This window comes from Pseudorca crassidens, chromosome 1 (genome assembly GCF_039906515.1).
Source record: "Pseudorca crassidens isolate mPseCra1 chromosome 1, mPseCra1.hap1, whole genome shotgun sequence".
NCBI lineage: Eukaryota > Metazoa > Chordata > Mammalia > Artiodactyla > Delphinidae > Pseudorca > Pseudorca crassidens.
The window spans coordinates 125,509,721-125,534,820 of NC_090296.1; the positions used below are offsets into that span (position 1 = coordinate 125,509,721).

General features: G+C 51.4%; 1 protein-coding gene and 1 long non-coding RNA gene across 8 annotated transcripts in view; one reads left to right on the forward strand and one right to left on the reverse strand.

Moving 5' to 3' along the window:
* Positions 1-1,219: 1,219 nt before the first annotated feature.
* Positions 1,220-25,100, reverse strand: part of LOC137232774 (OTU domain-containing protein 7A) — a 389,090-nt gene continuing 365,209 nt past the window's right edge. For 4 of the 5 annotated variants that reach the window (XM_067755571.1, XM_067755579.1, XM_067755553.1 and 1 more), the window contains 3 exons: positions 6,262-6,376; positions 6,003-6,087; positions 1,220-4,906 (listed from right to left, as the gene is read on the reverse strand). In XM_067755571.1, coding sequence (XP_067611672.1) covers positions 3,476-4,906; positions 6,003-6,087; positions 6,262-6,376 — 1,631 coding nt within the window. In that variant the 3' untranslated portion in view covers positions 1,220-3,475. Of the gene's footprint in view, positions 4,907-6,002; positions 6,088-6,261; positions 6,377-20,325; positions 21,590-25,100 lie in introns of those variants that run through there. The other variant, XM_067755583.1, reaches the window with a different exon arrangement.
* Positions 12,651-23,612, forward strand: LOC137232795 (uncharacterized). Of its 3 annotated transcripts, none has more exons than XR_010947188.1 (5): positions 12,651-15,840; positions 15,985-16,319; positions 16,405-17,583; positions 21,258-21,601; positions 22,536-23,612. It is a non-coding gene; the product is annotated as an uncharacterized lncRNA (long non-coding RNA). The 3 variants fall into 3 exon arrangements; XR_010947189.1 differs by having other exon boundaries at positions 12,651-15,439; positions 15,698-15,840; positions 21,258-23,612; XR_010947187.1 differs by having other exon boundaries at positions 21,258-23,612.

Sequence of the window (25,100 nt, forward strand, 5' to 3'; positions counted from 1 at the left end):
CAAGCTTTCCATGGAAAAAGAGGAGACATTTACACAGTTCCACCTTCAGAGGGGATTTGAACAAAGAGCAGAAATCATTTCACCCCCAAGAGCCCACAGCGGAGCCCCACCCAACCTAAAGTTAGCCCCCCAAGGGGGTAACCCTGTGACAATATAAGGGTGTAAAATATTGCTCTCTGGCATATTCTGAAAATAATATAAAAATAATTTCTATAGTACAGTTTAAACTTGGCTTGTAAAATCTCAACATAACAGCATAAAATCTACAAACAGAATACACTTAAAAACGCCTTCCTTTCACAATATATTATTTTTTAAAAAGTCATATACCCAGGTAACGCAGTTGCAGGAAGTGTGAAGCAAATGACTGAAATAACCTCCACTGGGGTTTAGAAGTATCTGGGATCCTTCTGGAAACTTGCTGTCACTTAAGAGACATCTGACCTTTCCAGAAAGGGAAGTTTGGCCAGGTCAGACCGGCTGGGGAAGGCGGCCCACAGGTGGGGCAGCTGCTCAGCCCGTGTCCAGGACCTGTGCCTAGGTGGGGCTCATGTCCTTTCTAGAATCGGAACTGGCCGTCTTCCTTTTCTCTAGCACCCCCAATCCACTTCCTTTTCCTCCCACTCCACAAAGGGCCCCCAAGTCACAGAAGGACATTAGAGGACCTCTTGACCCACACGTGAGAAACACAGCAGTTTCTAATAGTTCCCGTCCAGCCTGATGAACTCATTTCGCCTGAGAGATGTCTGGCTTGGGACCAGGGCTAAAGGTCTCTTGTGAACACTGGGGTTGGGGTGGGGTGGGGTGGGGTGGGTGGCTGGACCAGCACATTTAAGGGAACAGTGGGCTCTCTCAGTTTTTAACATTGTTTTTAGAGGAAGGATGGATCCAGATCTCTCACAAGAGGAGACGTCTATTTGTAAACGATGTGGACGGAGGGCATCGTACCAGATGGGAGTGACACCCACAGGCGCCCTGCACATGGAGCGGCCGGTGCAGGGGTCTTCCATGTTGTGGGGGGGAGGGGAGGAGCCTGGGGTGGGGTCTGGGGTTGGATCTCAGGCTCTTATTTATGGCATATATGTCAGATGTGGGTGTGGTGGTGGTGACCCTGAAATCCGAGGAGCTAGAACAGGTCACTGTTTTTTGATATTACCTACAAATAACACTGCCTGGCTTTAAAGGTTTTCCTTTTTCCTCTGGTACTACAAATGGACCATTTTTATTCTCAGTTTGCCTTTTTTTTTTTTTTTAACCTGGCAGAGAGCATGAGAAAGATAAAATATTTGCACAGCCAGTTTTGGAAATTTCTGGTTGGCTGTTTTCATGTTAAAAAAATTAAAAAACAAACACGAGATTACTTTCTGCCTCCTTGACTTCTTGTGCGTGTGTGTTTGGTTTCTGAATGGGCAGGGGAGCATTTTCCAGGCTGGCTGTTCCACCTTCTGTGAGATGTAGGGCAGGAACTGGCGTCTACACGTGAAGCCATATTTATTTCCTGTGACCTCACAGCTTTGGATGGCAAAGCAGTTGGTCAGCATGACGTGAAGAATCAGTCCAAAAAGCTGCCACAAACCCTCTTGAGGAGAGAATTTTTAAAAACTACTTTTTTTTTTTTAAAAAAAGAAACCCCAGTAATATGAAGGACATGAATGTTAGTAATTACCACACACCGAAAGTATCGTTTAGCACGAAAAGTAAAACTTTCGAAAAATTTAAGATCCTATTTAATAAATAATTTTAAGGAACCACTTATGTAAACCTTGAATAAATTACTGAAAACTCCACGTGCTGTGGACAATTAAAAACAAAAAGAAATTACTCACAGGAGATACTCAAATTAGTTTATTATATCAATAATTCTTCAAACAAGTAAAAACAAAAATCCCCTTCCGTATTTTTTTTTTTTTTTTTCTGCTCTTTATCTCGGGGGAAAGCATCCTTTCTGGAGAAGGAGAAGCTGGCGCCAATGAAGAGATGGTCTACCTCCTGTGTTTTCTGAAGATACACCCACGGAGAAGCTGGGTGCTTTCTCCTCTCTTTCTTGGGATTATTAGAGGCTATTCTAAGGCTCTCACAGGTTTTAAAGGATTCTTTTGCTAGTGAGGATTTTACCCATCGTATCTGTATTTCTTGGAAACGAGATCTTTCCTTAGTGAGGCAGGTTTAACGCCTCAGTGTCCTTGGCCAAGAACGGTATTCTCCAGAGGTAATCTTGGAAGGAAGACGCTGCATATTGCTGCTCAGAACAGGGTAGCTAAGGACACATTATTTTTTCCTCAAGAAATGTAAGGAGGCACCAAAATAGGGACTGCTCAGGGATGGGGCTGCCCCTCATGTGCTCTGGAGCCACAGTCAGGGTTACCCGCACCCTGCAGAGGGGACCCCGATGGGAGCAGTGCCCCTCCACCTGGCTGATCCCAGACAGATGCGGGTGGAGGTGGAGGTGGGGGTGGGCTTCCTTCCCGGCGGCCCTCAGCCCCTCCCCTCTGGAAAGAGGCGCAGGCCGGGTTTCAGGGCGGCCTAGAGGGGGCTTACACAGTGACCGCAGGGTCAAGTTCTCGCCTCGCTCCTGGGGCACCGATGGTCGCTTCCTAGGGGCCACTCTGGTGACAGAGCATTGAGGAAGTGTCTTCGAAGGAGAAATGTGAGCAGGCTGTCATCTTTGCTCATATATGGTCAACTCCAAATTGTGAGTTCGGAACCTTCCCTTTGGGCCCCAAGGTGTCTTTGGAAAGCTCCTGTCGCCTGAGCTGCCCGGCACCGGGAGTGATCGCTACACCTCACCGCGCCCTGCGAGGTAGGTTGTCCGGTGCCCATCCTACAGACGCCCGCGACTTTGATGGCAGTGTGAATGTCGCTCGAGCCGGGGACTGTGGGAGGAGGTTTTGCTTATGAGATGGAGCCGTGTATTCCTAAAGGGTCACAGGGACCACCTGGGCGCCAGTGGGAGGCCAACCGCCCTGTCCTCCAGGGACCCGGGAGGGGCACAGGTGGGAGCCCGAGGCAGAGCCGCCACCGCGGTCCCGGGGCCGCGCGTTTGCTTCGAAACCCTAGGTGGCAACAATCGCACGCAGGTGACCGCTACATGGAAGAGGTCAGTCGCCGGGTTAGGGAAAACAGAAAAAAAAAAAAAAAAAAAAAGGCATGTAAAACACTCCCTTCTAAAAACAAAGGGCTGCAAATTTCTTTATTTCTCTTATTGAAGAACAAAAATACCCTTGCAATGGCTATTGAGTTTCCACAGGTACGAGGCAGATGCTAGCTAGCACACCCACTTCCAACAGTATGACTTGTTTCCTATCCGTCTACTACCTGAGTGGCGTCAGTGTAGGTTCAGGCACCATTAGGAACGTTTGACCAAACACGTACACAGCACGGACAGAGGATCGCCGGCCTCCCGGTGGACCAGGGCGCGGAGGAGACACCAACAGCGTGGAGAGGACAGCCCAGCCGGCGGGGCCGCGGCGCGCGCTCAGGGCCGGGCCGCGCGCGCCTCGCGCCGCCGCCGCAGCTCCTCGCGGTAGCAGTACGAGCAGTAGTGCTCGGTCTCTGCGCGTCCATAGAACGCGCAGTTCTCGCGCTGGCAGCGCCGCTGCGCCGGCCCCGCGCCGGGGCCGCCCCGGCCGCCCTCACCGTTCGATCGCGCGGCCGGCGCGTCGGCGTCGGCAAACTCCAGGCCGTCGCGCGCCGCGCCGAAGCCGTTGGTGTAGGTCTGCGACTTGGGCTCGGCCGCGCCCGCCGCCCCCGCCGCGCCGGGCAGGGTTATTGGGACGGCGCGCGCCAGCGACTCGACCGTGTTGACGGTGCGCAGGGCAGCGGCGCGAGCCGGGCTGTAGCTCTGCGACGACAGCGAGCGGTTCTGCTGCGGGTACGTGGCGCACGGCCGCAGCGCGCCCACGGCCGGGGCGCACGCCTCGTCCCGCGCGCCCGCCGCCTGCACGTGGATGACGCTCTGGCGCCCCGGCGCCGGGGGGCTGCGGCCCGGGACCGGTCCGCTGGCACCCGGGCGTCGCGCGCCGCCGCCGGGGCCCGGGGAGGCCGCGCCGCCCGCCGCTGCCCGCGCCGCCCGCGCGCCCGCCGCTGGCCCGGGGCTCGGGCGCTCCTTGAGCTTGAGCACCAGCTGCGTGGGAGGCCCGGCCGGCGGGCCCGGCGAGGCGCGCTCCGGGCCCGGCGCGCCCTCGGCCTCTGGCCTGCGCGGCGGCCGCTTGGCCGTGGAGGCGGCGGCGGCATCGCGGCGCCGCTGCTCCTGCTCGGCGCTGAAGCGCTCCTGCGCGCTGGTCAGGTAATAGCCGATCATCTCCTCGTGGAACTGGTGCCGGTGGCTGGTGAGCAGCAGGCCGGCGAATATGAACTTGCGCTCGCCCTGCATGGCGGCGCGCAGGATGTTGAGGCTCAGCTTCACGTCCGTGCTGTACTTCCAGGCATCGCCGCGGGGCCCGCCGCCCTTGTCGGCCGGCGACGCGCCCGCCGTCTTGTCCGTGGGCGACGGCGTGGTCTTCTCCGAGGGCGACGTGCTGGCCGAGGCGCCCGACTCCTCCTTGCTGCCCTTGCGCGCCTTGGCCTTCTTCTCCTTGCCGCGCTCGGGCGGGTCGCTGTGCTTGCCGTTGGCGGAGTTGGCGCGGCTCATCTTGCCGTGCACCAGGCCGCCCAGGCCGCCCATGTTCTTCTTCAGCTTGATGCCCAGCGTCTTGCTGAAGCTGCCCAGCTTGTTGGCCACAGAGTCCGCGCGGGTCTTGTCCTTGTCCTTGCGCTGCTTCTCCTTCTCCTTGTCCTTGCCATTCTTGCCGTTATTGCTGTTGGAGTTGCTGCACACCGAGTCGCGGTCCGAGTCCAGCGAGTCGGGCAGGGACTGCACGTCCTCCCCCGCCGAGGCCGTCGGGGACTCCGGCTGCGCCAGAGGGGCCTGCAGGGGAGAGGGAGGGCAGGGACGGGAGGAGGTTAGAGATCAGTTGGCCCCACGCGGCCGGTGGAGGCAGACCCCGCCGCCGCGGTGTGGCTTCCGGCCTCACTGCCCGAAACCCGAGCTGTGTCCCAGCTTGAGAGTCTCCTGATTCTCGATCTAGAGCCGCTGCCTTCACAGCCCTCGTGGGGGTGAGAAAAGAACACCCACAGCCACGTCATGACATACTCCAAGCAGCTGGACTCTGGAGCCAGACTGCCATCCACTGTCACTCGTGCCATCAGTAACATGGGGTATCGGGACCTGCCTCAGGGAGCCCTGTGAAGTTTAGATACACGTAAACGCTGGAGTACAAAGCACTCTGAGCAGTGCCAGTTTGTCCTGGGTACTGTGTGCCAGGCACTGCCCTCCTTGCTTTTCTCATGAAACTTAAAAAATATTCGTTACGAGCTCCACTTTATGGGTAAGTAAATTTATGTCTGGGGAGGGCCAATTATTTTTAATTTTTGTTTTTTAAACAAATCCCTTTTCCTGGGACTTTACTACTGAGATCACAAAAACGTCAGTCAGATACTTAAAGCGAATCCCTCTTAGCATCTGGAGGCAGGGCCAGCATGGGTCCTCCCTGGGGGAGGGGGCCAAGTGGGGCGCCAGTCCCCTGTCTCACAGCCCTCCCCTCATGGAGGGGAGAACAAGAGGGGAGAGAAGAAGAAAAGGAGGGGGTGCCGAGGAATCGCGCCCTCGGTTCCCTGCCTTTTCCAAGGACCCACACACAGTTTTATAGTTAATTCCGCTCCGTGGCAGCACATCGTGTTCCCATCTCGGCAAGAGAGAGTTTTGTGTTGTGAGTTGCCTACGGTTTGTTTTCTGAGTGGGCGTGTTTATTCCTGTCGGTCTGGAGAAAGTAAGGGGACAAAAACTCCCCTAGCCGGAGCGCGCGCCTACGTCCAGACTCGCAGGCACAGGCGCACAGAGGCACGCGTTGCAGCCCAGCCGGGGCGGCAGGGCGGCGGGGCCGCGGGCAAGGCTGGGATGCACTTCGCCTGCCCGACCCGGGCCGAGTGCGCCTGCCGTCCGTCCCGGCGCGCGCCAGGCTCACCCGGGTCTCAGAGGGGATCCGGATCCACGTCACATTCATGTAGCTGTGCAGAAGGTTCAGCTTGGCTTCTAGCGACAGGATCAGGCTATCGAGAGAGGAACACCGAGTGAGATGCGCCCCAGCTCGCCCTCGCGCACCCCGCCAGTGCAGCCAGCCAGCCCTGAGGAGCAGGGGCGCCGTGTCCAGCCCCTCCCTGGGAAGCCCGGAGACAGACCGCCCCGTAGGGCGCCAGGGGAGGGGACACAGGGTAGGGTCTTACTGGGCCAGCCGGGCGTTATCATTGTCGTCTTTCCCCCACTCCCAGTCCTTCCCGGGGTCCACCGCAAAGTGCAGAGGCAGCAGCTTGTGCTCTGAATCCGTCAGGGGGATCACGGCTGGAACGCAAAAGAGAGAGACCCGTGCCAGGTGGCTCGGGGGCGGGGACGGGAGGCTCGAAGTCCCCGTGACCCCCAGGGAAGACAGGAAAAGGCCACCGAGACCAGGTGTCTCCATGATTGAGGAAACCGAATGGAGTTGTACACAGGACCTCTACGCCCAGAGGGGTGTTAAGGCCGGAGGTTTCAAACGCACCATGAACAGTTTAAAAAGTTTCCTCTTTATTGTGGAGGCTGAAGAGCATTTGGAGACCTGGGCTTGACCTGGGTCAAAAGACAGGTGCCGTCCTTGGGCAGCAGACAAAAACCAGCTATTACTGCTTCTGTGGTTTCTGACGAACGACCCAGGCCAGGCCAGACAGCGCAGTGAGCAAGGTCACCTGGGAGGGGGCTTGAGGCCAGGCCCGCCCATCTCCTCCCAGAGAAGGGGAGCGAGGGCTGCCTGCGCGTCTGCTCTGTGTTGCTGCGGGACCCACGGACCCTGTGGCTCTTGCCACAGGGAGCTCACATCCTGTACTAGGTACAGGATGAACAGGTGACATACAGCTCAGGCTGAGGGTGAACAGCAGGCTGAGGGAGCTTTGGCAAGCTTTTCTAGGGCTGACCAGTGAGCCTTCTGGGGAGGGAACGCGTAGGTGGACAAGGCAGTGAGGAGAGATGGGCTCCACACTGCACCCAGGGATGGATTCATCAAAACACACCCCTGCCCTGGGGGAACCTGGGCCCTCCTCAGAAAGGCTGGGCTGGAGGCTGCTGTTTACAGGTTTGTCTGGGATCTGCTGGGAGCTTCTGAGCCTGGTGGGATCAGCTCCCTAGTGACGGGCTTACTCTTGTTGTCAGGGGCAGAAAGAATGCGGGGAGAGGACAGGAGCCATCCCGTTTCTGCCCTCTGGGCAGCAGCGTTGCGTGGGGACTGCACTAAGCTCCCCTGCAGGCCTCACCTGAGCATCAGGCCCCAGCAGAGTAGCACAGCCTGGGGCTCGGCCAGGCCAGCTGCTATGTTTGCTGGAGCTGGGCTCCACGCCAGTGGCTGGTGGAGAGAGCACTGGGTGCTGCCCTGAGTGCAGCCTGCCCAAACGCTGGGGCTGGCACGTGTGGGTGCAGGGCCTGGTGCACCTTCAGGTGTGACACTCAGACCCTGCTGCGGCCTCCACAGGGAGGTCTCGCCTCCGCTGTCGCACCGGCTTAGGAGGCAGTTGTGGCCGGGCCCCTTTCTAGAGGGGGAAGTGGGCTAGGAGCTGAAAGCTCATGGATGGGGGCCTCCCTGTTTCAGGCTTATCCTTGCCTATTCAGGCCCTGGAGCACCTCTTTCCTGCTCCTGTGCTGGCGGCCAGATGTTGCCTGTGCCTGATTGAACACATGGGGCCTCCCACACGCTGCTTTCCTTTGGCACCGAGAGCCCCATCTTTGGGGACACTGAGCCCCCCAGGCACCACTCCAGGATGCACGGGGCCTTGCTCCTTCCTGGGGTTTACCTTACCTTCTCCTTACTTCCCCCCCTCCCCCACCCCATGCTGGTCATGAACCTGGTGTCACTTCCCCAAGATTCATGACAAGGGAATCATGGCAAAAACAGAAAAGACAAATCAATAAACAATAAATACATAAAATCTATGATTGAATACCGTTAATAATTGATTTTCTGGTAAGAAATCAGAAACATTGACTCAGTGCTGCCCTCCAGTTGCTAAAGACACACAAATAATCCTCTTCCTCTACCCCAGCCCCTAACCCCTCATATAAGGGAAACACAGCTTTGCTCCAGAATTTCCTTTTCATCTCGATGTGGCTGGGTGGCACTGTGCTCAGGTTTGGGAGGTCAGGGGCCACTTGGTCTGCCTAGGCCACAAACTGCTCAGTCCAGCCTTGATGTGGCTGTGACACACAGGCTGCCCCTCCCCAGGCTGAGCTGCAGGGTAGTCACACCCAGGGAGGGCTGCAGGATAGCTCAGGACCAGCCTCCCTTGGGCCATACCCAGGAGCTAGTCCCATAGTTCCAAGGGTCACCACGACAACAGAGAGAGGGTTGCCCCGGCTTCCCACCCATGGGTGTGGGCAGGGGGTAGAGGCTCCCTCTGTAGACAGGGCAGCATGGCTCCCTGGAGGGCTTGGTAAAGGCACCCACTCCAGGCGCCATGCAGATGGCCATGCAGATGGCCAAACCAGTGTCCAGGAAACGGGCCCAAGGACTCTTTTAAATAAGCATCCCCTGTGGGTCTTAAAATCAAGCAAATCTGGGAAACATTGTTCTAGAATAATCTGTTAGGAGCAGTTTCTGTGGGTGCAACGTGGGCGATTTGGGGTCTGGCTGTCCACCTTCCCAGGGGAGCGGTGCCTTGAGGGCGCCTGCCCAGGCCCCCACCCTAGCATTAGGAAAGAGCACATGCTTACTCGCACCCATGGGGCGTGAGCAGAAGTGCTGGGGGAAGCCCTGGGCGATGTGGTTGTGGGGTGGGTGCACCTTCTCCCCTTCACCCCTTCCCACCGTGATGCCTTCTGATCATGGCGGCCCTACAAGATATCAGGGATGCACTCCTGACTCCCCACTTGGAGGGGACCTGCCCACCCGTCAGGAACACCTGTTTTAGACTTTATCTGCAGGAGAACCAAACTCCTATCACATGAAGCCACTGTGATTTTGGTTTATTTGTTTCAGACAAACCAGCTAAAGTAGTACAGCTGTACAGCCCCCCTCAGCCTCCCTACCAAAGGGCTCCTGGAAATTCCTACACTCAGTAGCTGGGCTGGAACGGACTTCCTGGACTCCCCACCCTGACCCCCCCCCCCAGCTCCCCCGCCCCAACACACAAAGCAGAAGGTTGGAATCACCTGCAGGTGCTAGAGCCTGACCACCCAGCAGGCTCCTGGCAGCCTCTCAGCCTGGATGTCAGAAGGCGTCTTCTGTGCAGAGGGCACAGCTGTGGCCTGCTGGTCAGGGCTGGGGCTGCAGGGCCCAGGAGCCCCACCTGTAGCTGTACAGCCTAGAGCGGCCTCGAAAACAGGCCTCTGTGAGCCTCGGGTACTTTCGTTGCCTCTGCCTCTCACTTTACACGCTTACTTTTCCCTGTTGGAAACCTGGCCTCACCCAGTGAGAGGGGGAGTGATGCGGTGACTTGCCCTCTGGTGGCAAATGTCAGGAACAGCAAATACTTTTCAAAATAAACCTGCAACCTTTTTTTTCCCCTTTGAAAAAACTCTCTTCTATCTTTTAACCTGGAAACATATAGGCATCATCTCAAACTAGCCTGGACAAAGGATAACCGAAGCAGCAACCAATTTTCAGTACTTATTTTCCAAAAAAGAGTGGAGACCTGTGGTTTCTGTTTGGGATGTAAAAAGCCAAAGGAGCAATGTCCCACCAGTATAATAACAACAAGCTGGACGAACTGCAGATTCACAACTTTCCTTTAACCCGTCTGAGAGCTGAAGTCACAGGCAACTGGCCAGCCACAGGTGGAAAGACAGGTGCCTTTGAGGAGGGATGGACATGAGCTTAATTGGACCCCACTAAGCTGGACCCCACTAAGAAGAATTCAGCTAAAATTGTTAACAAGTTGGTAAAGGAAGGGTGTAGCCTAGTGAAAGAATACAGAACCTTGGGGGCCACAGACATAAGGGAAATTCACAAGAACTTGCAGGCCCCTCTCCATGGGACCTGACCTGGTGCTCACAAAAAGACTGGCCAGAATTCTGAGAAAGTGTCCTTCACGGACCTTTCCCATCTGCTAAGGAAGGAACTGCAGAGAGCAGGGCAACACACACTGTTGGTCTTAGGGCACTGGGCCTTTCCAGTCACTCCCTCCCCCCAGATCCAGGGACACAGCACCCACCTAAGATAGAGGCTTAATCAGAACAACAGAAACATTACCCTTCTTGGCTCTGCCTCCTGCACCCAGGCTAACAAGCTGCTAGAAAAGGGGCAAGAATATGGAGAGAGACCCTCACCGAGGTGAGGCTCAGCACAAAGGTATAGCAGACAATGAGAAATACCAGCCCCACCATAAACACAAGATACAACTAGAAGGATTTGAAGGCTGGATAACCAGGGCAGCATCAGATCCTGACTAGGCTGATCCAAACCCCGTGCAGCAAAAGGGAAGGAATCAGAACGATATGCCTTAGTCTTTATTGCCCTACTGAAGATGGCTAGCTTTCAACGAAACATTTTCGGCATAAGACAAGACAGGAGAAAACCAACACATTGACAAGAGAAAAGACAGGTGACAGAACAAGACGGTTATGACACAGGTATCGAAACTATAGGGTGTGATTTAAAATAACTGATTAGGGACTTCCCTGGTGGCCCAGTGGTTAAGACTTTGCCTTCCCATGCAGGGGGTGCGGGTTTGATCCCTGGTCAGGGAGCTAAGATCCCACATGCCTTGTGGCCAAAAAGCCAAAAAACATAAAATAGAAGCAATATTGTAACAAAGTTAATAAAGATTAAAAAAATAAAACAACTGATTAATATCAACAATAAAACAATATTGTAACAAAGTTAATAAAGATTAAAAAATAAAACAACTGATTAAAAAAATAAAACAACTAATTAAAAACAATTTTCTAATAGAAAAAGTAGATACCATGCAGAATTTGATGGTTAATTTCAGCAGAGAGTAAGAAAGAGTCAAATCGAAATGCTAGAAATAAAAAAAACACAATAATAGAAGGAAAGAATGACTTTGAGGGGCTGATCAGTAGACTTTACACACCTGAGGAGAGCAGCTGTGAACAGTAAGATAGGTCAATAGACATTAATCAGATTGAAACAGAAAGAGAAAAAAGTGGGGGGAGGGTTGCAGAACAGAATACCCAAGATCGGCGGGGCAGTATCAGATAGCACCAGATCTGTGTAAGTGTAATCCCAGAAGGAAAAGAGAGACAGAAAAAAACCAGGAGAGATATTTAAATAAATAATGGCTGACATTATTTATCTAAATATTTCCAAAATGAATGACAAACTCTACCACAGATCAAAGAGGCTAAGAGAAAAACAAGCAGGAAAAACAACAGCGACAAATCTGTATACACAGTATATTCAAACTGCTAAAAACCAAAGACAAAGAGAAAATCTTGAAGGCAGCAGGGGAAGAAGACACACTACATACAGAGAAACAATTCTAAGGATCACAGCAGACCTCTCGTAATAAAACAGGTAAGACAGAAGACAATGGAGTTATATCTTTAAAGTGCTGGATGAAAAAACCCTGCTAATCCAGAATTCTATACACAGCAAAAATAGCTCTGAAGCACGAAGGAGAACTTTCTCAGACAAAAATGAGAAAACTCGTCCTCTGTATACCTGCACTAAGAAATGTTAAACGAAATTCTTTAAGGGGAAGAATATGTTCCCAGTAGAAACTTGGATTTACACAAAGAAATGAAAAGTGATAGGAATAAAATAAATGAATTTGAAAATAAAATTCAGCTTTCTTCCTATTAATTACTCTGAGAAGTAAGGCAAAGAGAGCAATAGTGTATTACATGTTTACAGCACATGTAAAAGAAAAGAGCTTGATAATAATAGCCCAGAGGATGGGAGGGAGGGGTTGGGAATACATTGTCATGAGATCTGTATACAACACATGAAGTAGAATGTTACTTGAAAACAGTCTCAGTAATTAAAGATGGTCACTGTAAACCCTAGGGAAATCACTAATAATTAAAAATACAGGTATAATAGTAAATCAATAGTGGAGATAAATGGAACCATTAAGAAGCTCAATTAACACCAATGAAAGAAGCGAAAGAGCCTTAAAAAACTAAAAATAGAACTATTGGGTTGGCCAAAACGTTTGTTTGGGTTTTTTCCATAAGATGTTTGGAAAAACCCAAACGAACTTTTTGGCCCACCCAATACCATATGATCCAGCAATCCCACTCCTGGGCATATATCCAGAGAAAACCATAATTCAAAAAGATACATGCATCTCAATGTTCATAGCAGCACTATTTGCAATAGCTAAGACATAGAAGCACCCAAAATGTCTATCAACAGAAAAATCGATAAAGAAGATGTGGTGCATATATACAATGGAATATTAGCCATAAAGAAGAACTAAATAATGCCATTTGCAGCAATATGATGGACCTAGAGATTGTCATACTGAGTGAAGTAAGTCAGACAGAGAAAGACAAATACCATATGATATCACTTATATGTGAAATCTAAAAGAAGGGTACAAATGAACTTATGTACAAAACAGAAATAGAGTTACAGATGTAGAAAACAAATCTGTGGTTACCAGGGGGTAAGGGCACGGGAGGGATAAATTGGGAGATTGGGATTGACATATACACAGTACTATATATAAAACAGATAACTAATAAGGACCTACTGTACAGCATAGGGAACTCTACTCAATACTCTGTAATGTCTTATATGGGAAAAGAGTCTAAAAAAGAGTGGATGTATGTATATGTATAACTGATTCACTTTGCTGTACACCTGAACCTAACACAACATTGTAAGTTAACTATACTCCAATAAAAATTAAATAAAAAAGTAAGCAAAAGGAGACAGGGAAAGAGAAAAAAAGAACAAAAAACAGATGGAACAAATAGAAAAGAGCTACCATTAAACGTAAATAGTTAAAATGTACCAATTAATAAGTGACATTGTCAGATTGGATATAAAAGCAAAACTCAAGTATATACTGACTGTAAGAAATCCATTTTAAATATGAAGACATACATAGGTTAAAAGATACTAATAAAAAAAAAACCGGAGTGGCTCCAGTGCATGGCCAGTTGCCAAAGATATAGAAGAACATTACAGTTCTCCATGAAGCTATCACAATCCTACATGTGTGCATGGGCTTCAGAGTACATGAAGCAAATGCTAACAAAAATGAAAGGAGAAAGACACATTCATTATGGATGGAGACTGCCACTTTTCCCTTAGGAAACGACAGAACAATTAGAAAATCAGCAAAGATATAGAAAACTGAACTATGTTATCAGAGACCTTGAATCAATGGACATTTATGGAACCCAACAACAGCAGAACACACATTCTTTTCAAGACCCCATGGAATATTCACCAAGGTGGAACATATTCTTAGCCAACCTTCACAGATTTAAAAGAATAGAAATCGTAAAAAGTTTGTTCTCAGACCATAACTAAATAAAACTATGTACCCATAACCAAGAAAGATATTTGGAGAATCCTCAACTATTTGCAATTTAAACAGTGTGCTTCTAAATAATCCTATCGGTCCCTAATCCCTGTCCACCACTGTGAAGGTTAATGTTATGTATCAACGTGCCTGGGCTAGGGGATGTCCAGAGAGCTGGTACACATAATGTCTGGGTGTGTCTGGGAGGTGGTCCTGGTAAAGATTAGCATTGGAATTGATAGACTGGGTACAGAGAACTGCCCTCACCAACATGGGCAGGCAGCATCCGTTCCATGGAGGGATCGAATAGCACAAAAGAGCCAAGGAAGGAGGAATTTGCTCTCTTTGAGCTGGGACATTGATCTTCTCCTGCCCGCAGACATCGGTGCTACTGGTTCTTGGGCGTTTGGACTCAGACTGAATTACACCACTGGCTTTCCTGGTTCTTCAGCTCGCAGTTGGCAGATGGTAGAACTTGGCCTCCATAATTATGTGAACAAATTCCTATAATAAATCTCCTCTTATATATGTATCTGTATGTATCCCATAGGTTCTGTATCTCTGGACATCCCTGACTAAGAGAACCACTCATCTGTTTTCCATCTCTATAATTTTGTCATTTCAAGAATGCTATAGATCTAGAATTAAACAGAATGCAGTCTTTGGGAATTGGTTTTTTCCCTTCAGCATAATTCCCTTGAGATCCACCCAAGTAATTGCATGAGTCATAGTCATTCATTTTTATTGCTGAGTAGGATTCTGTGGCATAGACGGTATGTTGAACCATGCACCCGGGAAAGACATTTGGGTTGTTTCCAGTTTTTGGATATTACAGATAAAGCGGCTATAAACATTTGTGTACAAGCTTTTGTGTGACCATAACTTTTCATTTTTCTGGGATAAATGCCCAGGATTACAATTGCTAGGTTATATGGTAAGTGATGTTTCCTTTTATAAGAAGCTGCCAAACTGTTTTCCAGAGTCACTGAACCATTTTTACATTCTCACCAGCAATACAGGAGCAATCTGGTTATTCCACATCCTCTCCAGCATTTGGTGTCGTCAGTTTTTAAGATTTTAGTCATTCTGACAGGTGTGTAGGGACGTCTTACAGTGGTTCTAATGTTGACCATCTTTTCATGTGCTTATTTGCCATCCATATATCCTCTTTGGTAAAATGTCTGTTCATGTCTTTTCCCATTTTTTATTTGGATGGTTTGGAGATTTTTTTTGCTATTGAGTTTTGAGGGGTCTTTGTATATTTTAGATGTAAGTCCTTTGTTGATAGGTGGTTTTCAGATATTTTCTCCCAGTCTATAACTTGTCTTTCCTTCTTTCTTCCTTCCCTCCCTTCCTGTCCCCCCCCCCTTTTTCTCTTTGCAGAGCAGAGGTCCAAGTTATTAATTTCATCTTTTTGGGGGGATCATTCCAATCCCAAAAGACTGCATTCTCTGTATGATTCCAGTTATGCAACATGCTGGAAATGACAAAATTCTAGAGATGAACAACAGATTTGTGGTTCTATTAGTCAGGGATCTCCAGAGACACAGAACAAACAGGAGACATATATAAGAACTCTTGGGGCTTCCCTGGTGGCGCAATGGTTGAGAATCTGCCTGACAATGCAGGGGACACGGGTTCGATCCCTGGTCCGGGAAGATCCCACCTGCCACGGAGCAACAAAGCCCATGTGCCACAACTACTGAGCCTGTGCTGTAGAGCCTGCGAGCCACAACTACTGAAGCCTGCACGCCTAGAGCCTGTGCTCCGCAACAAGAGAAGCCACCGCAATGAGAAGCCCACGCGCCGCAATGAAGAGTAGCCCCCCCGTGCCGCAACTAGAGAAAGCCCGTGTGCAGCAACGAAGACCCAATGCAGCCAAAAATAAATGAATAAAAAAAAATAAATTTATATTAAAAAAACCCAACTCTTCACCTACCTCTAGGTCCATAGTTGTGCATTTTACATTTACTTTATGGTTAATTTTGAGTTAATTTTTGTATAAATGAGGTTTGGGTTTAAGTTTTTGTTTTTTTTTTTGCTTATGGATGTCCAATCACTTCATCACCATTTGTTTGAAAAGACTATCCATCCTCTATTGAATTTATTTTGTTTCTCTGTCAAAATCATATTTTGTGGGGTTATTCCTGGGTTCCATATTCTGTTCCATTGATCTCTGTGTCTAACTCTCCGTCAATACCAGGTACTGTGTCAGGAGCTCTACATTCATTACTTACAAGTCTTACACCAGCTACAGGATTTTTGCTCCAACTTTACAGAAGAGGAGGTGAAACTCTGGTACCTAAGTGACTCCAAGCCAAAGCTGGAGCTGTGATTGAAAAGCAGGTCTGCCTTCCTCCACACTGTGTACTTTGTCTTCCACTACTGTGTCACCCTGCCTTTTTTTGAATTATCTGAAATTAGTAGATCGTGAGCATCTAATCTCGTTCATTCATTCATTTATTCATTCAACATTTAATTGCCTCCCAGGTGTCTTGGTGCTGGAGACACAAAGATGAGAAAGACAGGACATCTGGCTTCAAGACATCCAGGATCTGGCCAGTGAAGAACAGGAGCCTCCGAAGGGTGGTCCTTGTCATCCTTCTCCTCTCCCTGCTCCCACCCCCACGGCAGCCTTGGCTGTGGCTCACCAGGGCCTGAGAACAACCTCCAGCGGGCCTGACATAGAGTCCCTGGCTGCGCGAGAACCTTGCATCCTTGCGCCTCTGGGAAAGATCAGACTTGCTTTATGAGGATTTGCTTCATGAGACCTCGAGGTGCAAAGCAATGGCAGCCCTGTCCCCTCCACAAACGCAAGGAAAGTGGTGAGTTCCTGCTCGATGAGCTGCCCATGGCCTCACGCCCCAGACCACCCACTAGGCTCTGATCAGGATGCTTTCTTTCCCACAGACCCTTTCCCCACAAAAACGTCCCGAGAGACAAGACTCTGAGCGGACTCAGGTTATCAGGAAGCCGGCCATTTCTTCTGGATACGTGTCCTCTCATGCATCAGACGCAGCCCTGGGGGACGGTGTTGAGGGGGGCTTCTCGGAGAGCAGAAGCAGGCTGTCACGCTGGCTGACCAAGAGGTTCCCTCCCCATGTCCAGGGGGCAGGACAGGTGCCTGGGGCTTTGTTTTCCTTCTCTTCTGCAGGAGGATCGATGAAGGCCGTGTCCTGTTCTGACACCACCCATCAGAAGCCTGCAGGTCCACAGGGAGCCTGGGGCAGCCTGAGGGAGAGACGGCACTTCATATGGAGATGGGGGCTGGGCTGATTCAGGAGTGGGGGAGATGGCGGCTGGGGGTGCTCCTGGGGCCACTCTTTCTGTGGCTTAGACACCCTGGGGAGGCCTGGGGACCTGTGTCTGTGCCTCCTGCTCCCTCATCTCTCCAGGCCCCGATTTCCTCGTGAAAGACACTTGGCCAGTTCTTTCCGTGTAGCTGAGCACAGCTGGCATCTCTCTGGAACTGAGTCTCAGGCTCCAGAGCTGATGGTCCTTGGGGTGACGCAGGTGTTGGTGGACAACTGGACTCTTGGGCATTTGATCAGCAAGACCCAGCTCTCTGAATTCGCATCCCCCTGCAAGGCCAGGACAGAGCTCACGGCCTTGAAGTTCCACACATGGCTCCTGGTCACGTAGGGGCCCTTCGAGATATTCTTGGGTCAAGAACCAACAATGTCAAAGATGACACCCCTCGTCTGGTCCCTGGGCCCTGGGGTGCAGGGTCTGAGCTAAGAGTTTGGATGCCCCCAGAGACTCTTCCTCTTCTCCAACAGTGAGGGGCCTTTGCAGGTGTGGCCCAGGCCTCCAGGGGCCATGCTCGAGGCTACAGCAGGAGCAGCAAAGGAACGGGGCGAGCAGTTCAGCAAGGCTGCCTGCAGACCACGCGGGGAGGCAAGTTGGCTCTGCACGCCCAGGCCGAGTGTGTCTTTTAGTGGCAAGCTGCAAGCCTAGAAGGTGGCTGAAGAGGAAGGAGGCTGATTGCAAAGACAATGCAGGGAATTTGCATTTTTTAGGCACTTTCTGGTTTCTACAAGCCTTCTTGCTACCATGAGTTCATCTGATTCTTATAATGTCCAGTAACAGGTGGGTTGGTACGAAATTCCTCCCATTGTTGTATTCAGACAGGTCCACAGATGGGCCAGTTTGATTAGAATATGATGAAGAAGTGATTTTTAAGTAAAAATCACTTTATTTTAGATGGCTATATTAACAAAATTATATTATAAAATCCATTTAAATGGAATATTTAATAATATTCATAGTCTAAGACCAATTTCTACTTAATAGGAGACAGGTGCTGTTTATTATAAATCAATCCTGTAAGAAAGAGCACAGTTTGTTGTCAAATAGACTGGAAATGAAATGTCACATTATATATGGTTCGAGAAATCATAAAATATAGATTGGCATTTAATTTAACTATGAGCTGTGCATAAAATACAGATTGAAGACAGAGTTCATGTCCTGTGTGTGGGGTTATTCTGTTTGGCTCCACAAAATTCCCAAATTGCTCAGTTTTGTAAACGTGGGGTGTTGTTTCTAAGTGGCAAGAGATAAAGTTTCAGGCTGCTCTTGCAAAAACTTTTTTTTTTTTTTCAAATATCACATTTTGGGTGTGTTGAGTCTGTTTCCAGTAAATAAACTACAAACTCTGGTGTGATCATCCGTGGATGTCAGTCTCAGCCTTCAGAGCTGTCTGACAGCTGCGTGGGCATCACTGTCCAAGCCCCTTGTTCACATCAGCATCCCCTCCTCTGTCTGGCTCCTTAGAGGCAGCAGAACGCAGCTCTCTGGGTCACCTAAGCGGGAACCCCTAGGGAAGGCACAGGGACACCGTGAGGGCACCCTGACCCCCATGTGGCCCCTGGATGTGCCCCAGAGGCTCTCAGGCTGTTTGCATTTAGGAGGAAAAACTATTGAAATAATTACTATATATATATATATTTATTTAAAAAGAATAGAAACAGATGGTATTAACATCTCCCAGGAAGCGAGGCACCCCTCCCCCACCTTCTCCCATCCTGAAGGTCCCTAAGTCACCAGGTGTGAGTTGCCTTTATATCCCAAGCAAACTTTGGCTTGGGTACCACTTCCCGGACCTTGTCTCTGGGAGATGCCTGTTCCCTGATTATCACCCTGTTTGGCCAAGTCTGCTTTTTGGAAGTCGCACCATCCACCCTACTAACCTGCCCTAGTGACCCTTCACCGGCTGTGACCATTCCCTGGGGATGGCCCTCCTTCCTCAGTGTCCTCCTCTGTCAGGTGGGCACAGAACATGCAGAGGGTCAAGTGTTGCCCTTGGAAAGGACCTAGACCAGGCCTGCACACAGGAAGTGCCTGCAAGTACTGGCGTGACTGTGGGGTGCAGACTCAGCCCAGGTCTGAGTTTTGCAGAGCCATCTGAGGACGTGGCACAGGGAGGCCACGGGCACCATGCTGTGGGCATGGGAGGATCCTTCCTGCAAGCTGCAGAACTAGGGTGCAGGTGTCCTGGGGGCAAAGGACTAACATCCTCCCCATGGAGAAAGCAGGGGACCATCAATCATCTGTGGAAGTTACCACGAAAGTACGGGTAACTGTTATTTACAAAAAGTCCCAAAATGCGCTGGCAAAGCCTTGCCCACTCAGCTTGCCCACACCTGACCAATCCCTCCAGCCCAAGCTTGCCCACTGCAAGCAAGCCCTGCCTTCTCCCCACGGGAACCCCAGCCTGCAGGACACAGCGGGGTTCTTCCTAGAAGCCGGCCAACCTCAGCAGCGGCAGAGGCGGGGCGGCGGGGGAGGCAGAAAGAGCTGTAAGGGAGCAGTGGATTCTTTCCCAACATAGTTTCAACACAGGGAAGGACGAGAGGTTTACAGGACACCTCATGGAATTTTTAAGCCGCCAGGAGCTTGGACACATTCAGATGAGACGCACTGGGCCAAGCAGAAGGAAGGGAGTGGCGGGAAGAAGGCAGTCCCATGTCACATCCTACAACACGTTTTGTCTCATTCTCAGGCTCCCAGAACATCGTTCCTCAGACGCAAGAACAAGACAGCTGCTCTCTCTGGACCTGTGATGACTGTACCTGTCAGCCTCCATCCCAGGGTGCTGGGAGGGCCGGGGTGGGAGGCGCCCTCCACAAGGTGTCCTTTGCTTGGGGCAGGGCGACAGCTCTGCTCGTCAGTGGGGGACCAGCAGGTGCCCTGGACCTTGATGCTCTGTGTCCTACACCCTTGCCTCCTCCCCAGGCTCTGAGACCACAGGCCTGGTGGCTCGGTCCTGAGCCTGGGCCCAGCTGTGGTCTGAGAGTCTCTTATCTTGGCTTCAGAGAATAATGCCCGGTTCCATCCTAGAAACTGGTGTTACTGTGCTTTCTTAGTCCCTCTCCTAGCCGAGCTGAGGGCACAGGCTGGGACTCTGTTTTTTTGTCTGCCACACTGAAGGAGGGCTGCAGGCAAGAGAACCGATGGGGCCAGCAGGTGCATGACAAAGAGCCCCACCGCCCCCCGGCCCTCCTTCCTAAGGCCTCCAATCTGAGGACACCAGCCCCCGAGTTTGGGGCACCTGGTAGTGGAGCTTGTTATGGCCACTTATGAGCTGTCTCTGGGGCCCAGCTCACCTGGTGAGGCTCAGCTCTGCTCAGACCCATGCCTGAGGCCTGGCTGACCCCGGGATGGAAGGAATTCAACTCCAAGCTCTTACCATGCCAGGTGTGGGCTGTCTGGTACTGTCACTGTCACAAGTGTGCTGTCACACTGAACACTTGTTGAATGAACCTCCCCGTGGCTCAGGCCCGTGCGGCTGTACACAAGAGAGCTGGAGCCCGCCCACAGCCTGTCCCCTGGACCACGGCCAGCTGCTCATCCCCAGACCCAGACCTTGCTCTCAGAGCAGCTGGCGCCCAAGGCAGGTTTTGGGGGCTCTCGACCATGCATACAGTGGGCCTGCTCTTTGTTCTGCTGGGCCTCCCAGTGGGACCACCCCTTCCCCTGGAGAGGAGTCGAGAGACTAGTCACGTTCCAAACATCTGCTGGGACCTGGATCTACAGAGCTTGCAGAATATTACTTTGTAAAAAGTCCGCCACCAGCTACAACAGGTCCCAGGACCCCCACGCATGAGCTGCTGAGGGGTGGGGAGCTCACACACTCTGACCAGGCCCCTGATGGATCTGAACGCAGCATCCGCTGGTCAAGAAGGTGACAGTGATGAACTGAGCCAGAAATAATGAGAAACATGGCAGTTTCTCATTCATTCCCATGGGCTTGAATAACCTGGTATTCTCATTCTGTCTGAATTGGTTTGCTCGGGTGGCCATAACAGTGGAACACAGAGGGGCTTAAAGAGCAGACATTTATTCTCTCACAGTCTGGAGGCTGGAAGTCCAAGGACAAGGTGTCAGCAGAGTTGTTTCTTTTTGAGGCCTCTCTCCTTGGCTTGCAGGTGACTGTCTTCTCTGTGTCCTCCTGCAATCTCCTCTCTCTGTGTGTCTGTGTCCTAACCTCCTCTTCTTATAAGACCACCAGTCACAGTGGATGAGGGTCCACCCTGATCACCTCACTGTATTTTAATTACTCCTCTGAAGACCCCATCTCCAAATACAGTCGCAGCCTGAGGCCTGGGGGTTAGCTCTTCAACACATGAATTCAGCCCTTACCAACACCTCTCCCTTCATGACAAGCCAGGGTACCTGAACTCAGAGGAAGGTCCCGTCACTAGTTCACCAAGGAAACGCAGGATCTCGCCTGATACTTTCCTGCTTTTTATGTTTCCAAGGTGGTGGACCTGAGCTTCCTGGAGAGCTGATGAGGGAGGCTTTCCCCGAGCATCATCATGAATTCCTGGACCGAAGCAACTTCATCATGTTTCTACTCTTTCCAGTGGTGGTCCTCACTGTCCCTCTCGTCCTGTAGGAGCCTCGTCCATCAGCCCAGAAGCCCTTCTGACACTACCCTCGCGGTCTTTGAAGATGCCTTGTTTCTTCCAGGACAAGATGCGATAGGATCTTTGTGCATACTTCCTGCCCCAGATCTGGCCATGCTCTTAGACACCGGAGTTTGGGGGCGAACAGGACCTGCTTGCAGCAGGGGATGGCGGCAGGGGCTTGCCTGGAACAGAAGGTGAGGAGGCTGCAGGCAGGATGGAGGGGCCTGGTCATCTCCAACATTCCTGAAACGCCCCACCTGCCCCGGGGGGCCTGCCTGCCCCACAATGTTGAGAGTGTGGTGTGTGTGACAACCAGCCCTCTTCCTGTCTGAGCCATGTCGGGTTTTGGTGACCTGCGGTCGAAGGGGCTCTAACCTGCAACCAGGAAACCCTGTGAACGGACGGAAGCCCCGCACGGCAGGGAAGGGCAGGAAGGAAGAGGATGGTTTCCCACTATCTTTCCTCTCACTGAGCATCCTTGGTCCTCGTAGGCAAGGATGCTATGGGGGTGGTGACCTTAGTGTCTGTAAAGAGCTTCCTGGGAGGCTCCCTGGGGGCAGAGTGCAACGCAGCTTGAAGGCACAGAGCTGGAGACTTTCTGGAAGGCGGAGTGAAAAGCCCCGGGCCAGGCTGAGGTCTCAGTTCAGCAGGGTCAGAAGGCTCCTGCCAGCTTTGGGGTGGGGGGGTTCTGGCACAGAACCAGGGCTCTAGGAGAGAAAGCCTCTGGGCATGAAACTTCCTGGTGGCATTTAGATGGGGGAGGGACAGCAGCGTGCCATCAAGTCAGCCGCGTGGCGCCAGGTCTGTCTCTCAGCAGGACCGCCCCCGCCCCGGCTCTTCCTCCTGTGGGGGCGTGGCCACGGCCAGGACCGCCAGACGCATGCGCCACCCTCACCCAGGCAGCCCGGAACCTGACATCCACGGGCGGTACACAGCGGCCCTGGGAGCAAGGCTGCTTCTCTCTCTGCGTTGAAAGAGAATGGATTTTCTCCTAAGGAGCACAGCACTGACAGCCTCACGCACCACCGCTTTTTAGGGAATTAAGAACCTAACAGCTAACGTGGTTTATTTCCAGATGAGGACCCAAGTTGGTAAAGAACTCATTTTTGCACTTTTGCTCTTCCCCAGATGAGTGGTCATTGCTGGTGAAATAAAGAGGAGAGTCCAGATGGAACTGCCTGGAAACATCACATCCTCTCCCTGATTCAGAGCTGGCTCACTGAACCCCCACCCATCACCTCACCCCCTTCTTCCTCCACTGCACTCATTTCTCAGGCTGCTCTGAAGCCGGGAAACTGCAAGTATAGAGCTCAGCCTTAGTAAGATGCCAGCACGTGTCGAGGGAAGGTGTTCTTCCCAACTGAAATGACAAAGTTTCAAGAAGAGAGGCATTTGGTCCAGCCTGGAATATGGATGTGATGCCTGGAGCTGCAGCACCTATTCTATGACCATAAGGCTGAAACCACACAATAAGGATGGTGGAGCAGGGAGAGGCTGGAGCCTGAGTACCTGAGAATGCCTAGAGCTGATGCACCAGCCCTGGACCACCTACCTCAGGACTCCCTGTTAGAGAAGCAGCTGCAGCAGCCATTTTCTCCTTTGAGCCCCTTGCATCCCAATGCTATTCTGAACTATCTTCTTTTGGGGGCTAATATCATGGCCTTCTGTGGTTGCTTCCATTTTCTTGGCATCATAAAGGCTGAGAAGAGAGACTGAGTCTGTTCCCTGAGCAGGTTCCTGACGTCTTCTCAGCTTCTCCCCACCATCCTCAACCACTGGGTAACAATGGCAGAATTGCTAGGATCTGGTATTTGCAGAAAGCCCCCGACAGCCTCTACCGTCGGGCTGGAAGGTAGGACAGTGCCCCACAGGAACCCTGGGGTAGGCTTCCTCTGGTGATGGCTCCCCGGACAATGTCTGCTCTGTTCCTCCTGCCCATGGCAGGTCCTTTCAGGGAGATGCTGGGCACTAATGGTGGCCAGGAAGGGAGCCAGTCAAGGCCTTTAGGTTTATCTTAGAAGCAACATTTAAGGATCAGGGGACAGGCCTGGCTTTGGGACAGGCAATGTCATTCCCAGGAGTGACTGAGGACTTCAGTGTGTGGAAGTGACCATGGTGGTCACTTCATAATTAAGTGGTGATGTCCTTACATGTGTCAAATGAAAAGAGACCAAATGGGAGAGTGGGCGGAAAGGAAGAGGAAGGGCAGAGGACAGGGGAGGGGGGAGGGAATGAGGGTGAGGAAGGGGAGGAGAAAGCTTTCATTTCCAGGGAGATGGGTGTTATTGTACCGGCAACAGATAAGGGGACAGGCTGGGAGGGCACATGGCGCCCCTCGGGCAATGCGGTGAGGATACGGCAGCACCCAGGCCCAACACCATCATGCTCCTATGACATGTGCTTGCTGGGCCACACCAGCAACATGCCAGCCACCCACCAGCAACATCCCTGCATCAGCCCAGCACTTCTGCTCAGGTCTATCTGTCTGTTCTTCCCAATTAGAGTAATTGCTCCCCTGCTGAATGGAGCTCGTGACTGCTCGGGAAACATCCTGCCTTGTGTAGTATGTGGGTTGATGGGGGTGCCTGTCTCCCCTACAAGGTGGTAAGGGCCCCAAGGCAAGGACACTGTCATCTTTGGGTCCCCAAACCTGGATGCAACAGGTGCTTCACTGAATGGGCCCTCGGCCCCCCAAACAAATACTGCATGCAGGACCACTGGACTTCAGGCCAGTGGGAGGAGCAGGAAGCAGGGTTGCGCCTACCAGCACCCACCAGCTCAGTGAGGGTGGCACAGGGGATGTGTCGGTAGCAGTACTTAAAGCCTCAAAGTCTGCAGAGCATCTGTATCCTTTCCCAATGTGTGAGGGCCTGACATGTAGCACAGAGGTTACCCAGCCAGTGGGAGCCGCTTACATGTGCTTTGCTTCTGCTTGTGCGATGGTCGTGAGGACTGAATGGGTCAACGTGCAGCCCTGCACATTGGTCACGTGAGGGCTGTGGAGGCAGGGACCACACTGCTATTAGGAGCAAGCCAGCAGGCGGAGCTGCAGGAGCCCACGACACAGCTGCTCAGAACCCACGCTGGGACCAGAATCCACTTATGGGAAAAAAAGTCTTTAGAGGTGAAACCACCTGCACCTCTGCAACGCTCCCTTGCTCGGCGGTAACCCCTCCACATTTGTCCTTTTATTGAAGAGCACCTTCATATTGGCCTTGAAAGCATCCATAAGCAGTATCTGGAAGGCCTGAAAGAAAGCTCAGTGCCTCTGTGAGGAGGGAGCCGGGCTCTGAAGGCCCTGCTCAGCAACTGGAGATGCCAGCCCTGGGACTTTGATCTCTCCCTGACCACAGAGTCTCTGGGAGACTGGATGAGAGGCCCCGCACCTGGCCTGGATCCCTGGTCCTGAGAAGGGCCCTCTTTTTAAAATTTTCTAAATGAAACACAGCCAATTTTATTCAAATTCTCCAAAATTTATACTCGATATGTTAATTGTTTCTAAAATGTTTCACCTTTAAATCATGGATTTATTATTTCACCTTTCTTTTAGAGTTTTTTTTCATTTTTTTCTGTACAGTTCTTCTATAGAAGTCAAAGTCCTGAGTTGCCCAGTTAGGAGCCTCTGACCTACTATCCTGATTAAGTTTCTTCTTAATATTCATGGCCAACATCTGGCTTCTAAATGAAAGGCTT